The sequence below is a fragment of the Thunnus maccoyii genome, chromosome 10, assembly GCF_910596095.1.
Source record: "Thunnus maccoyii chromosome 10, fThuMac1.1, whole genome shotgun sequence".
In the NCBI taxonomy this organism is placed as follows: Eukaryota; Metazoa; Chordata; class Actinopteri; order Scombriformes; family Scombridae; genus Thunnus; species Thunnus maccoyii.
This window is the reverse complement of record NC_056542.1, coordinates 14863900-14880456: the sequence shown is the minus strand read 5'-3', so window position 1 is coordinate 14880456 and position 16557 is coordinate 14863900. Positions and strand designations below refer to the sequence as shown.

Genomic DNA, 16557 nt, shown 5'->3' with positions numbered 1-16557 from the left:
AGAAATTAATACTCAAATTGAGCAGAACACTTCATTAAATTCAATTAGATGTAAATTTTAATTTTTTCACTTTGTCTTACACCTGTAAAAGCTTGTATCTTTAATTGCAGATCTTATCTTGATCCAAACCCCTTAACATCAGCACAGGGAAAAAGAAAACTTTGTCTCACTTTGTGTATGAACTCTTCAGTCCTGGTCTGGAAGCCGTAGACCTCGAAGCTGCATTGCACCCTCTTATAGGAGCACATAATGGGCCTGTGGTCCTCTATCCAGCCTTTCTCCAGAGGCCCTCGGCCAGTTTTACTTGACTGCCAGCAACTCAGGTCCTACAAAGAGCAAACAGTGGGTCTATATGCTACTTGCTGAGTCTGCAGAAACTTTGGCCCTCTGAGGCATGTTCAGAGGGAAGCTATGGATATGTATGTATGTGTATGAGAGAGTGAGTGTGATGATACAGTATGTGTGTGGAGGTGGAAGCAGATTGTTGCTCAACACATTTCATAAGAGAAAAGTGTGATAACATACATTATGCATCTATGACCAAAGGATGACTGCAATCCATGAGATTGGTGTGCTTGCGTTTTTTTTTTTTGTTTTTTTTTGCATGTACGTGAATGCATGTGCGCTTGTTTATGTATCTGCACCTGTGTCAATGTGTGTTTATCTGCATGTACCAGTCCTGTGAATTGACCTTTGGGTCTATGGACTGGCTGGCAGTAAAAATGTGTGAGACTTAGTGGGAAGGGAATGAAGATTGTGCAGATTGGGAAAAGTGTGTGGGTGTATTACTGATTTATGCTCTTTCAGAAGCAAAAACACATGCAAGTAAAGAAAAGAAAAAGAGTGTTTTAGCATTTTGTATGATAATTTGTGTGCTGGTGTCCACATTATTTCTATATTTCCTAAACAAATAATTCAGCATTTTAGGAAATATGCTTCTTTGCAATGTAAAAAAAGACATATTGTGTCTTTATGGAGAGTTATGAGCTGTAACTACTGCTTTGCAACCAGTGATCAGCTGCATTGACTTCCTTCCTCTATCTACCTCTTTCTTTTGTCTTTCCCTTTTATACTTCTGTATTTCTTTGTATTCAAGTTAAACCAACAAGATACTGGTAGTTGTATTTTTGAACTGGACTGAGCCAGGCTAGCTAGGCGTCTTCCAGTCTTCATGCTAAGTTAAGCTAAAAGCTAATTTTCCCTTGCCTTTAGCTCTATACTTTGTGCAAAGACTTGAGAGTGGCATTGGTCTGTCATCATCTATAATAACAAGGCAGAGAGTGAGGTTGCTGTTAACACTTAACTTTGTCAGGAACAAGCCCTACAACTTCCACATACCTGTTGAACTAGTATCTATTTCTTTCTCCTTTTCTTTTAGCATTTAACAACAAGAAAAAATGCTTAGCCTTATTTTTATTCACATTAATGATCCCATTCATTTCTTTTGAACCATAACCACTTACACTGAAACCAAGTCATTTTCTTTTTTTTGCAACACATGTAACACTTATGTTTCTCACCAACATTGCACCTTTATAAATTCAGTCTCTTGGGTGGACGTGAGTGTCTGTCTGAGCTTGTAAAATACAGACGGGTGACAAATTAAAGGGAAAACTGGCACAGACCTGAATGCTTGACCCCTACAGTCACCCAACCGACCAACCCAATTGAACACCTATGGGAGATTTTGGACTGACGTGTTAGACAGCGCTCTCCACCACCATCATCAAAACACCAAATGAGGGAATATCTGTTTGAAGAATGGTGTTTATCCCTCCAGAAGAGTTTCAGAGACTTGCAGAATCAATGCCAAGACTCCCTGTCTGTTCTCCTGTTTTGTCGCCTCACTTCCCTCTCCTGAGCTTCTCCGCCCATCTCCCCGCCTGCACTTCATCTCCTCGTTAGTTCAGTTAGTTTTTAAGTCCTGGTTTTCAGTTCAGTCTTTGTTGGATCCTTTGTTCTGTCTGTTCAGTCCTGTTCAGTTTGATCTGCTTGTCCCGTATTCTGTTTTGATCAGCCAGCTTTTGTTTTTGCCTGCACAATCTCAGAATAAAGAAATTTCTTCAGATTTGCTCTGCTTGCTGTCCGGCATTTGGGTCCTTTTCCTGCTACTCTCCATGACAAGTAAAGCTTTAGAATGAACTCCTCCCTCTTTCCACAAGCCTTTCATGGTGGCCACAACTCGCTCAGGCTCTCCATTGGCTTGTGGGTATCTTTGGCTGCTGATTATGTGAGTGAATCCACACACTCTGGCAAAGTCTTTGAAGAGAGTACAGGCATACTGTGGGCCGTTGTCTGACATCAGCAGCTCTGGGACCCCATGCTGAGCAAAGATGTTCTGCAGAGCCGATATGCCTGTGTTGGCTGATGCAACATGGAGATGGGCGACTTCAATATATTGAGAGAAATATTCAACCACTACAAGGTAGGTGTTCTTGTCCCAGATGAATAAGTCTGTCTCCACACATTGCCATGGTCTCTCAGGTATAGAAGTTGTCAACAGGGGTTCCTCCCTCTGTGTTGTTCTGTGTTTTGTGCATATGGGAAAGTTTCCAACTTTCTGGCTAATATTACCTGAAAGTCCTGGGCACCAGACTGAGTGGCGGGCCCTGGCTCAGCACTTGACTATCCCTTGGTGGCCCTGATGGAGGATGTCAAGCATTTCTTTTCTTAACAAGCTGGGGATGGCAATTCTTTTTCATTTCAGGAGAACATCCACAGCTAGGGACAGGTTCTGTCTCTCCTTCTAGTAAGGTCCTATAGGTGGCAGGTGGGCTTTGTCAGGCCACTCAGTTAGACAGTTGTGGATTAGTGTACTGGAGATGGTGTCTTCTTTCTGCCTCTCTGCAAGTTGCTGCAGTCTAACTTCAGTAGCTGGGAGAGACTGTCTGGGTCCACAAAGATTTGGATGTCTGCCTCCTGCTCTTCTTCTGCCTGAGTGACCATGTGCTCCACTGGTGCTTGTGACAGTGTGTCTGCGGTGATGAGCAGCCTTAGGGCACATGTACAATGTCATAGGAGAAATTCAGTCGGAATCTCAGGATTTGAGGAGGAAGCTTGTCCAGCGCCTTTGTACTTAGTAGGGGCACTAGAACTTTGTGATCCATCTCAATTGTGAACATCATACCAAGCAGGTACGATTGCAGGTGCTCGCATGACCAGGTCACCGCTAATGCCTCCTTCTCAATCTAAGCATAGTGTTTCTTAGCATCAGACAAACCTCAAGAGATGAACACAACTGGCTTACAGTCACTACTGTCTGGCTGTTTCTGGATCAGTACGGTGCCAAGACCAAAGGACGATGCATCAGGTGACACATTTCTGCTTTGGATGAGTATACAGCGAATGAGCTGAGTTCTGACTTCAGCCTCTGAAAAGCCTCTCGTTTTGATGCTCCCCAATACCATTCCATTTTCTTAGACAGAAGATCTTTCAGAGGTTGTGTGAATGATGCCAGATGAGGCAGGTCTTGCCCAGGTAATCAGCCATGCCCATCACTCTTCTGATGTCGGCAACACAGGTCGGATCCGGCATTTCCAGAATGGCTTTGACCTTGCTTGGGTCACGGTTGACTCCCTCAGTGGTGATGCAGTGTCTGAGAAACATAATTATGCTCCTGGCAAACTCACGTTTGTCCTTGTTAGCCCTTCATCTCTCAGTCTCCTGAGTACCTGTTGCAGCCTGGTATCATGTTCAGCCTGATCTTTGCCATACACCAAAATGTCATTAGCGTGGCATACCACTCCTTTGCAGCCCTCCAGCATTTGCATCATCCATCTCTGGAAATGTTCTGGAGCTTAGGAGATCCCAAATGGCAGCCTTTTGAAACAGTAGCAACCAAATGGGGTTATGAAGGTGGTCAGGAGAGTGCTGTCTTCGGTTAGTGGAATTTGTCAAAATCCTGATGTGGCATCCAGTTTGGTGAAAACTTTAACTCCTGAGATCATAGCTAGAGTGTGATCCACAGCTGGTAGGATATGTCTCTCCCTCTTGACCCACTTATTCAGGGGTGTCTACAGACAGCCTGAGTTTCTCCTTTGATCTTGCTTTGGGCACAACCACTAGGCCGGCACACCACAGAGTGGGTTGAGTGACCTTAGATATCCCTCCCATTGCTTCCATGCCTTCCAGTTCTGCCCTGACTTTATCCCGCAGTGGGAGAGGGACTCAACGTGGGGCAGACAGGGCATATAGTGTGGCCCCTGGCTCCAGTTCAATCTTGTATGGGTCCTTCAGCTTCCCCAAACCTTTGAACACCATGGGGTAACTATTTCTGATGTTGTCTCCCACCTGAGTCAAGGCCTCAATAACTAGAAGCCCCAACAGAGGTTTCATCAGTTTGACCACCACATAGATGTCCTGTTCAGTTGTCTTGTTTCCAAACTCCAGTTCTCATTTGAAGTATCCTCTTACGTCCAGGAGCTGCCTGCCCGGATCATACAGGGGTATCCTGGGCGGCTGCAGCGTCCCATGCTTGTCTGTAGATTAGTGGTGGCTCAGAATAACTAACTCCAGTTCCAGTGTCTAATTTGAACTCTGCTGTCTCTCCACTCAACTCAAGAGTTTCTGTCCTCTCATGTTCAACACTGTCAATCTGAATGACCACCTCTCCAAGAAACGTGACACCTTCTGCTCAATGGTCTGCAGAATCTGCATTTGTGATATTCTGCATCTTTGGCGGGGCAGTCCTTCCTCTGGTGATTTGTTGCATTTCCACATCTTCCACAACCTGTGGCTCTGTTTTTATTTTCTGGCTTGACTTGTGGGCTCTATTTTTGTCCTTTTGTGCCTCTCTCGGTCTGCTGCCTTGCATCTAAGTTCTCTGACTGCCTCTCATTTAAGCTGCCACGTAGTATTGGCTGCTGCTTCTTTATTTCCTCACTGTGATGTACCCTGGCTATAGTTTTGACTAATGTGAGTTCATGATCTAATTGCAATGACTCAGACAGTTTTTCATCTCTTAGGCCAACAACAATCCTGTCTCTGATCAATTCTTCTCTTAGATCTCCAAATGCACAATGTTCAGCTAGACTATGGACGGCAGTAATAAATGCTTCAGCACTTTCTCCAGGCTCTTGATTGTGCTTGTTGAACCGTGCACACTCAACAATAATGTTCCTTTTGCTCACACAGTGTTTCTCAAAAGCCTGTTTCACATCTTCATAAGATTTTTCCTGATTATCATTTAAGGGCAAGACATTCATTTTGTTCTCAGCTTTGTCCCCTAGAGTGTACATCAGTGTATTTACTCAATATTCTTGTGTCTGTTTATCCAGGCTTGATGCTATTCTGAAGCGCTCAAAATGTCTTATCCACTTTGACCATTCACTTGCATTATTAAAATCAGACTTTGCTGGTGGGGTCAGTTGTACACTGCTAACTGGAGCTGCTGCTGCTTGTGCTGGCTCACTCATCTTTTCTGCCTTTCACGTAGTTTTCTGTTAATTCGCTCATTTATGTTTGTCTGACTTATCCACAGCCTGTTTCCTGTGTTATTCCCCAACTTATTTTTTCTTAATTTATGGTTGGCCAACAAATTTTTTTCGACACTGCTAGCTTGTTCAGCCCATTTAGCTACTCAATAATTCTATTTTTCACACAGGAGGGCTTTTGACTGTCTTAAGGAGGCACATCCTTCTCCCCCCTTCGGGCGACTTCAGATAACTTTTCTAAGCTTTATTCTGACACCATGTTAAGTTATCTATAATAACAAGGCAGAAAGTGAGGTTGCTGTTAAGACTTTACTTCGTCAGGAGCAAGCCCCACAACTTCTGTCCAGTATATCTGTTGAACATGTATTCTGATTGGCTACAGCATTTAACTGTGGTTAACCCTTTATACAACAGTCTCCCAGTTTCCTAAAGCATAGTTCCCAAAATATCGAACCATTCCTTCAATGTAATTAAAGAACTTTTTTTTTCTTGATTCAAAAGAGTAAACAACAGTATATGTTTGTGTGTTAATATAAGAACAGTATGTACCTCCGACTCTTTGTAGTGCTTTTCAGGGATGGGGTCACTCAGGATATCCAGTACACTCACATCCTCTGCTGGAGTCGGTGTGTCCCCAAACACCTGCATTCAAACAGATGCGGGGAGGTCATACAGTATAATGAGAGCAGACACTCACACACTCTCTCAAACACATATACATTCACTCACTCAGTGGAGGAGAGGATGAGAGTAGATGAGTAACTGTGTTGAAAACTGAGGTCACACACCATAACACCCCTCTCTATATCCCACCCTGAGGCCCTTGGAGCAACTTACACTGGAGTGAGCAGAGGAGAGAACAGACAGAGAGAGGAGCGGGCGAGGATGAAAAAAAAAACAAGGATGTAGAAGGGATATTAAAAGAGAGGGATAAAAGAAGAGTTATGAGGGCGGAATACACTTTTCCTTGAGAGGGATGGCGGTGGGTGGTGGGCGCACTTTTATCTGACCTTGTCAAAAATTTGTTCTAATGCTCCGCCGAAGTTGTACATTTCACAGCTGAAAACTAACAAATAAAAAAAACCTGGTGTTAGATAATAGCCCGCTACGCTCCTGTGGTGCTCTCTCTCTGGTCTGTGTCTACCCAAGGTCTTGCTCCCTCTCATGGAATGTGTTGCATTAGCTGGATGTATTGTGTTGCTTTCTACAACATGCTCAGGGCATGATGCTCTCACGGTTTTCTCGTCAGACTCATTGTCTCGCTCTGTCTTCTGTGTGGTGTATATATTCATAGAAAAACAGAAAGCCTTGAAGGTTACATGATCATGTGTGTAGGTCATGTGTGTTTGTTTGGAATAAACTTATGTAACATTTAACAACCAGTGACATGAAACAGGAATCACCACATTTCTCTCCACAAGCAGATCCCCAGATCTCCATTTTTTGACATGTTGGGTCTTGTTACTTTCTTGATTACCGAGCGCAAGCACCAGAACCACACAGAGTTGCAATTGCTTGTGAATGTCTGTGTGTGTATTTTTATGTGTGTTGGCCTTGGACAAAATGCAGCATGGCAGCCGTGCTCACCGCGCTGCATGTCTGGTTAATAGATCTGCCAATAGTGCATTTTGTGCTTTGCTTGTTTTCCTTGTAATGGGCACATCAATTTGATGAACATTTTCTTTGCGCTGTAGAGAAAATTGTGATTTCTCTCCTTCTCTTTGTCTTCTCCCCCTGCCCCTCTAATCATTCCATCTTTCTCACCTCTCGCTCTCTCTCCCTCATACTTACATTGTCGTTACTGCCGTTGTTGTTCTCAAATCTCGTCTCAATACGGATGCTGAACTTGGGGAGAAATGATACCTACAGGGTGACAAGAGGTAAAAATGAGGAAAAAGAGTTGAGTGGTAGAGACACAGAGAGTGGATGCTAGTGCAGATTAGATCATCTGATACTGGAAAGATATGAGAATGAGCTCTGTTGCATTCATGTACAGTAAATGAAGTGTGAGAATACTTACTGAGTACTCTGAAGCACCAGGGACGTTCAATATGGAAAGGGAGAAACAGCATTAGTTACTCATACATGCATGAACACGCAATAGCTCCATGGTACCACAGGGGAATACATGCATACACAATGATAAATATTTGATGGTACCAGGAAAACCAGCTGTTAAAAGTAAATAAGTTTTGTATAATGCATTAAGGTGAAAGTAACCTGATGTTTAACACAAACAAAGACACTCAAACACAAACACACAAGCACCTGTGATGGTGTATGGGTAGAAGTTCCAGGCCTTCTCTGTCACATAGAAGAATCGCGGGATGAACGCTTTCGCCCAAGACGGCAGTTTACTGAATCCAAAACAAGAAGAAATAAGAATCAGTCGGAGAGAGTGGAAGAGTGGGTAAGAGAGTCCGAGAGAGAGATTATGGAGAGAGACAGAGAGATTCTAAGTGGTTTTTGTGCCATTTATAGCCAGATTACCTGTAGGCTACTCTCACCACAGCGTTCATTTGTATGACTCATTCCCAATTACACCTGTGGTGATGAATTGTAACTGTAGCTTCTAGGTCACATGTCAGAACATGATTGAGGTGGGATACGTTCTGCACTCACTGTACTTAAGAGTGTGCGTGTGTAAACTCGTATGTCTATCTTTGTGAGGACCAGTTTGAGATTTAGACCTCGGGAGTGAGGACATTTTTGGAATGTGAGGACCGTCAAAGAGCTGTTTAAGGGTTAAGACTTGGTTTTAAAGGTTAGAAAAAGGTTTAGGTTCAGTTGAAGATGAGGGATGGAGTTAGATATTTATTTGTATTTGTTAGGGCTAGGGAATGCATTATGTTAATAAGGGTCCTCACAAAGATAGAAATACAAATGTGTGTGTGTGTTCTGGCATTTCTTCACTAATGAGGACTAAATGTCCCACAAGCACAGAGATTAGGAAAATCCTCCACAGTGAGAACATTTCTTTACTTCTCTAAGAGTTTATTTTAGAATTAGGCCTTGGGTTTATAGTGGTGATTAGAATTAGTGTTGAGGTTACATTAGGGTAATGAGTGAGGTGAGTTTAGGGTTAGGAAATGAATTTAGAGTTAAAAGAAAATTCTGCTTGTTTTCAGACTGGGCTTTTCATCATAATCACAATTAATAGATTGATGAACTGTCACTGGTTTAGGGGTTAATATCAAATAATTCTTTAACCACAGTAAAACAGCCATTACAGTCATGCTTCAAATTCCTGCACTTCTTATTTTAACCCATCCTATTCAGGGTTTATAAGCAGTATATTATAAAGCACAATAAGATAGTTTTAAGTAGACATAAATACATTTTTAAGTGTTTGTTAATGTATTTGTGTTTGTTCCTGAAGCATTCATAACTGGTCTATAAACAAATCATTCACAGGTGGGTTTAAAACTGTTGAGTTTCAAGGTTCATTCTTAAACGTGCAAGCAGTAGTTTAGCAAAAAAAAAAAAAAATCTTAACTCAGTGTCCACCAACGAGTTCTACTTAAAAGATTTCTTGAGGAGCTTTCAGCCACAGCTCATGGACTGCATAAGGGTATGATGTTTAGTAATGGAAAGTGAAGAAGTATTTATAAAAAATATAAATACTTGGAGTTGAAGTTCTTGACATATTGACAGCACATCAAAGCAATTATTTTACATTTCGGGAAATACTCTAATTCACCTTCTGCAGAGTTAGATGAGAAAATCAATATCACTCTCAAGTTTGTATGGTAATATGAAGCCAGCAGCCGGTTAGATTAGCTTAGCATAAAGAATGTAAACAAGGGGAAAAGGGTATCCTGTTCATTTCCAAAGGTTACAAAATCTGCCCATTAAGGGGTTTACGTTCCGGACAATTTCTTTGCTTGCAGCAATAACTTCCTAGAGTCACTGCAGGTTGCCTGGTAACTGCTCCCAGCTAACAAACAGTCATAACCCCCGTAAATCCTCAAATTGTAATTTTTACACTTTCTTTTTTTTTTTTTTTTTTGCTGTTGTACAGATTCAACATATATTATACGACATGCTAATTGGTGAGCTTGAGAGGCGGTAGTAGCTGCATTTTGTATTTTGTAGCCTTTAGACAGAGCCAGACTAGCTGTTTTGCCCTGTTTCATGCAAACTAAGCTAACCAGATGCCAGCTGTGGCTTTATATTTGCCTATATTTTCCTGCCAGAAAGATCAGTACCAGAAAATTAGATGAGATGTTCTCATCTAACTCTCTGCCAGAAAGCTGACCCCACCCACAAGCCGCCAACTTATTTTTTACCAGTCGTGTTTACTAAACACCGGTCGGCTCAGCAAGCTTTGCCTGGGGAGCAACGCGCTGTGGTTTTGTTGTGAAATGTGTGCTTATTACCACCTTTGGACTACCAACAGAAAAAACAAAAGGGTTAAGTTATGTTCTTCTCTCGCTCTGGAGCTTGTTTTCTGCTCCTTTGTTGAGGAAATAATGTTGTTTTAGTTGTGTGTGTGTGCTCGGGAGTGGGCGACTTGTCATTGCAGAGGTGTTTTGTTGTGAAATGCGTAGTGGTTGATGGAGGCAGCTAGCTGTCTCATTAGCTGGAGAACCAATATCTGCAGGGTGTTTCTACTCGGATAGCACTGTTTTTATTGTGGTGGGTGTTGGTCATATGTTGACGTTAGTTGGAGAGAGGCTAGGCACTCGGCAGCACGCAAAAACGTCACATCCGTTGGATTTTCACAGAAAATCTGGCCCAGGTCCTTCACATAGAAATCTCTCCAAAGGCTGATAGACCCAACCAACAAAGTTGTGGAAGGTCTCATCTTTAGAGTTTACAACCCGTTCACTCATTGGCAATAAAAAACAATTAATACATGTAAATTGCTTCATAATTCTAACATATAGGACCTTTAAGACATGTTTTATATCATTACATCTGTATTTTATTGTATTGTCATTCATCATCCATTTATACACCAGCCTGCATTTATGGATGCCCAACATTTATAAACCATTTATTACCTGTTAACATACTGCTTCTAAATGCTAAATAGGGGGATTTAAAATAAATTGTTACCATTATTTTGAATGTATGACTAACAATTAACAAAAAGTACCTGATAATTTGTGCTTATTGTGCATATGGTTACGGTGTGAATAGCTTTTAATACCTTTTAATACACTGATGTATTTTCAACAATAGAAGATAAATATCAGAGGATAAAAATGTCCCACATATCCTATAATTACCACCATCAGGATGACGTGGGTGTGTTTTTCCCAGTCTGTATTTACACAATCAAAAATACTTGAACTGTTTTCTGGCCAATGAGCTCATTACAGTACAATAACATTTCCACTGTAACCCCACAGTATAGGCCTCAACATGTTTCTGGTATTTGGACTTTGGATGTAGGCAGGTTCCACTGTAGTATGACTATTACTGTGCTGTTTATCTTTTATGGCTTGTCAGTAGTGATACCTTCAACCTGCTTTACAGTGAAGTAAGAGATCAAAGATTGAAGAAGAACTGGCAACCTGAGGATAAAGCTCAGTTTTCAAATTGGCAGAATTATAGTTCAGCAACAGAATCATTAGAGTGCACTCTACCTGCTGAGGTAGATTCGCTTCTCGGTCAGCTGTCCTGGGCCGTGCTGGGGATGAATATCTGATTCATTCCTCACCACCTCCACCCCTTCTCCCCCACCACTCTGTTCACAGCTGTGCTTACTGATCATGTACAGCTGCCCAATCCTATACTGGAACCCGAGGAGAGGTTTAGGATGGGGTTTACAGTGGTGAAGATGGGGGATGGGGTAAAGAGAGAAAAAAAAAAACTGTGATGAGAAAACGTGAAGCTGAAAGTATAATCATCTTCCATCATCCTCAATCTCCTATCAAAGTGAGTGTAGGGTCAGTTTCATTCACAAAGTGTTTGTTGATTATGGTCATGCATTAAGACAGTGTTGCAAAATTTAAACTGAGCAGGTATTTGTATTGTTATTTCTGTCTACTTTGTACATGCAACATGTATTACGTGTCTGTTCATCCGGTCACATCAAATCAATAAACTGCGCACTCCATTGAAGTAATTATAATAAGCACCACCCACTTAGTGGAAGCTCTTAGTAGCTGGTGAGAAAACAACAACAGAAAATATCCTGGCAGCAGGTTCAGCCACAGTTGCTGAGTCTGGTTTTGTCTCGACAGGCACTTAGCCTACTCAGTGCTGCTTAGGCACAAGTTTTGTATTTGCTCTTCATTTTTTAAATAGTCACTTGCTGTGTACAAAGATTTCCCTCAAGTGACCATATCAGACATCAAAATTTAATTTGGCCAGTGAGGGTGAATGCATGGTGTGTAAATTAGGGGGGATGGGACTTTCTTGTCTAGTGCAGGCCTAGTTTGAGCTTGATGCCAATGAGTCGGGTGTATTTTGTGTTAGTGAGTCGAAAGAGGACGATGCCTTTGGGCACCGGCTCTATGGATGAGCTCAGCCTGACAGAATCAGTGTTGTCTTTTCAGCAATTTAAAATGACGTGCATTACACAGTAATTATTTTTTTCCACTGATGCTGCAATCTACAGTATCTCTTTGTATTCCTCCATAACTTGTTTCTGTGTACATGATTATGTTTGCTTTAATTGCAAATCGCTTGATGAACTCTGTTTATAAAGTTATTATGAAAAAGCAATAAAATTATACTGAAAACACAAACTGTTCTGCTGTGGCCACCGTAATGTAATTCATTTTGTCGCCCTATATCGATGTGCCACTAAAGTATTATTTTAATTAAAAGGAGAAACAGAGAAAAATGGGGAGGAAGAGAGAAAGACGAGGGCAGATATCAGTTTGTCATCCTTCACTGTACACTGTCGAAATCACTGTGACACTCCTCCTTCTTGTTCCAATTACTGTGGAATGTCAACATTCAATATTTACTTATTGAGTATTCATAGAACTTAATTAATCACAGTGATGGATGTTTTTACACAGTAAAAAAAAAAAAGTAGCGTGTTAGTCTTAAGACTAAAAGTAGTCAGCCCATCCCACACAAAGGTTTTGGATCTTTTTCACTTTTCTAGTTAATTTCAGCAGGAAGTTGAAAGACTTATATATCCTTAAATCACTACTACGCACTCTGAAAAGCTGTGATGACAGATGTGTAGAGAAACTCATTCACTGACAGTATTTGGCATGTATTTTCCTCCTACTGTCTTGGTGAGGATAGGTTTACAATCAGTGAGTTTGATATAAATTCCTGCATGAAGTGTAAATATAGCTCATCACTGAGGGGCGGCGACTCTGCAGATAGTGTCAGTGTGACAGCAACTGAAAATGAAAGAATTTATGATTTAAAAAATATGCTCAAGGCAACTTTTTAAAAAAAGAAACTTGTGATAAAGTAATAAAAGGAAAGACTTGAGTTTGTTATGTAACCCTGGATTGGATCACTGACAATGAAAATGAGACAGATTTTGCAAAACAAGATTTTACAAAAACCTTTTCCCAGAATAACCACCACAAGCATTTTTATCTAATCCCCCCCCCCCCCCCCAAAAAAGTTAGATAAATATACAGTATATAATGCACATTATTGTGTAATTTAGATGAGCACTTTCATATTGCATTATGTTTACGCGGCAGACACTTTTGCTCAAAGTGACTTACATTTTTCCTTCATACGGGCAACTTGGAGTTCAGTATCTCGCTAAAGGAAACTTCAACATATGAATCAAAGCTGAGTTACAACCACCAACCCTACAATTAAAGGGTGATTAACTCTGCCACCTAAACCACAGCTGCCACCTGTCTGCTTTTCTCACAGTAGAATACAATAGTGAACATTCTTCAACATCACCAAGCTATATTGTGTTACAGGAGTGCTTACTGGATAATTCATACCTGAAAATCAACAATGCACCCCTTAAAAGTGGAGCGCAGTTTAGGATGTTGTAAATGGCTTGCACTAAGGTAAATGTCACAATTTGATACCACTGCCTCAAATAAGCTGCAGTTATACTTGCATTACATTCAGACGAAAGAGGATTTGCTGCAAGCTCAAGTTTCTGTGTGCCCTGTACTGATACAGTAAATCCTATTTTGGACTGCTATTTGTCACTGTCATTGTTATGGTAACAGGTAGAATTGAAGGGGAGGGAGCGGAGGGACGGTATAAGAGGTGGTGAGGACATTTCTTTTGAAGGGCACTTTGGCGCATAACTCCCTCTTCCTCCCCCCTTTTCCCTCTGGCGGGATCTCCTTTGTTTACAAACCTGCAGGCCAAATGCCTTTGTTTGCATTTAGGTCTGGCCAAGCCGTAACCAGTCCAACTAGTTTCTGTGCAGCGAGGAGCGCTTCAGCGAGCGAGGGAAGCAGAGAGGGAGACAGATGGGGGAGATAATTTAGACACAACAGCAGTGCTATGATGCTGCCGGCCAGGTGTTTCGCGTTGGCTCCGTCAGATTGGCCGAGTCCGTTGGTGCTGAACATACCTCGCTACCCAATGTGCCAAGCTCCCACAGAGCAGCTACAGGAGGTCTGTGTGCTCTGTTGGCAGTTTTCTTATCAGCACATTAACACTTTCAAGATTACAACTTGAAACAACACTTCCACATTTGAAATATAAACCCCTCTTGTCTTCCAATTTACAGTTGTTGGAGGGGAAAACTCAGTGTGTGTGTGTGTGACAGAAAAAGTGTGGGAAAGACAAACACACTTACCTCATCCACAGTCAGTGGCATGCATATACGGTACTCTTTCATCAACATGGTGCTGTTACAGAGAGTTTGTCTTTGAGAACTGAGTCTCTGTGCTTGACTCTGTCTATCTCAGCTGTCTTGGTTGCATAGTAGACACTCTCAGGAAAGCTAACTGCTGCTGCACCGCAGTGACCTCTTTTCTGACGCTCTTCTTTCCCTTGTTTTGCTGATGTCAGTAGTCCATGGAGTTAAGTCCAGTCCTCTCTGTCAATGAGTATCTGCTGTTTTCTTACTTTTTCTCCCTCGCCGCTCCTTTTTTTCTTTTCTCTCCCTCAATTAATCTCCTGGACACGACTTTTTTTAACCGCTCTCTCCCTCCTTTTCTTGTTACTTCTGCTTTCTCCTCTCCTGCCTTCAGCTGCCCTTTCTGTTTGTGTGTTCTGCTTTTCTCTCTTACTTTCTGTTTACTTCCTTGCACCAAAGTGAGAAAGTGGTAATTAGCTGTGAGGTGAGATTGAAACCTACTTCTTACCAACTCTACCTGTTCTACTCTGTCCCTGCCTCTCTGTGCTTTTGTTTTAATTCCTCCCCAGACTTCTCATGTGTAACCTTGCTGACAGCTCAGCGCTCCTCCCTTTCCCCTCAACCGCCCTCCGCTGCTTTCAGTTCCTCGCAAATTCCTTCGCCTGTTTCCTCCTTATCTCTTTTTTTCTCCCGCTCCCTCCCCCTTTCTCTCCCTCCCATAGTATCCACTCCCCGCCCACTGTACTTTACTACCTCCTCACCTGTGTCACCCCCTCCTTCTCTTTGATCACTATCTGTTCTTTCTTCTCTGTCGCCAAGACTGTTTTCAACAATAACACTATTATCTTTCTATATCTGGCAACATTAAGTAACACGGTTGTTAACATTAGTCTTTGAATTTGAAGCACATTCCTCAGACAGGCCCCTTCCCCACTGTGACACTTCTTTCCCAACACTCAGGTTATGACAGCTCTCATGGTATATAAATGCCTGACACACGTGGGTAGTCAGGATGGGCCATTGGATTAAATATTACCAGAGCCATGAGGACTTCCATTAAGCACAGCGCCAGACTCGCTTACATTGTATTACCTCGTGACCTTCAGCTGGGTTTAATTGAATCTGTGTTTAGTCAATGAGTAGTGGAATCGAAGCAGTCATAATTTCTCGCCCGTGTCTGTCCTTGAGTCGCGGGCCATTCTCCCTTTGTGTGAGTGAGCGCTGACGGTGACTGCCAAGCACATATTGTTGCCTCCCCATCAAATAAGAGAAGCAGATGTTTGGCTTCATTGGGTCAGTCTGACGGGGCCAAAACCAATAACTGGCTCTGGATTCTTCCTCTCTGGTGGAATTCACTTGCTTTTCTTAGTGTCTTGAGACGGGGCCAAAGTGGCTCTCTTCTCCACATGTCTTCGCTATCATCCGCTCTACCATGAAAGAGCAGTGAAAACAAATTCCTGGTGGGGTTTGCTCTTATCTTATCAGATCAGTGTTTAGAAGAAGGGAAGCCACTTCAGAGAGCTGAGGTGTGCTTTGCTTGTCTTCGCCTCTATTCTCTCTGGACTCAATGCACACAGAGCTCTGACAGCACATGCATCACCACAGTTTAAAGGATGATTGGTGGTGACTTAGACATGTATTCAGCAGTTTATCAAGTCATTGATTACTTCAATTGATTATCTAATTGTGGTTTCCGGGTTGTTTGGGAACAGGGTTAATGGTAACTATGGTGAGAAATGGTGGCACTCTCGGATGACTGATCCTGCAATTATGAAGTTGATCAAAAGATTAGTTTCCTGATTGATCATCGGATGAAATGGACGTTTACTGTAGTCTAAGATTTATCCTTTGTATTCTTTGAAAATGTGATACAGAGGTGACAAGTTTAAGACAAGAAGTTTTAGACAAGTTAATGTTTTTAGCCGCACTAGTGATGTGGTTAAGCAATGCCAGTGTTGATTGGTTGGTCCACCACTTTCTTCCAGACTGAAATATCTCAACAACAACAGACATTCATGGACCCCAGAGGATGAAGCCTAATGACTTTAGTGATCCCCTGACATTTCCTCTAGCACCACCACGAGCTTGATATGTGGTTTTGAGTGAAATGTATTGACTGTAGGGTGGATTGTCATGAAATTTGTGAGAGATGTGCATTTTCTCCAAAGACATGAATTCGAATAACTTTGGTGATCCCTTAACTTTCCATATACAGTAGTGTCACCATCATTCCTGCAAAACTAAACTAATGTCATTCCCATCAGCCTCCACTGCACTTTGGGTTTTGTGCTAATTAGCAAATACTAGCATGCTAACATGCTAAACAAAGATGCTAAACATTATACTTACTTAAAAACGGTATGTTAGCATCATCATAGTGAGCATGTTAGCATGCAGATGTTAGCATTTAGCTCA

The 16557-nt window shown here is 41.9% G+C and overlaps 1 protein-coding gene and 1 long non-coding RNA gene across 4 annotated transcripts in view; one reads left to right on the top strand and one right to left on the bottom strand.

Annotated features, from left to right (window-relative positions):
• Positions 1-16162, bottom strand: part of pitpnc1b (phosphatidylinositol transfer protein cytoplasmic 1b) — a 20007-nt gene extending 3845 nt beyond the window's left edge. Inside the window, exons 1-7 of one of the 2 annotated variants that reach the window (XM_042423778.1) lie at positions 14140-16162; positions 11027-11175; positions 7701-7789; positions 7453-7460; positions 7224-7295; positions 5982-6074; positions 171-326 (exon numbers count right to left, since the gene is read on the bottom strand). In XM_042423778.1, coding sequence (XP_042279712.1) covers positions 171-326; positions 5982-6074; positions 7224-7295; positions 7453-7460; positions 7701-7789; positions 11027-11175; positions 14140-14187 — 615 coding nt within the window. In that variant the 5' untranslated portion in view covers positions 14188-16162. Of the gene's footprint in view, positions 1-170; positions 327-5981; positions 6075-7223; positions 7296-7452; positions 7461-7700; positions 7790-7922; positions 11176-14139 lie in introns of those variants that run through there. The other variant, XM_042423779.1, reaches the window with a different exon arrangement.
• The window catches only part of LOC121905512, a 31421-nt gene that overhangs the window by 7770 nt on the left and 7094 nt on the right, over positions 1-16557 (top strand). The window lies entirely within an intron of this gene.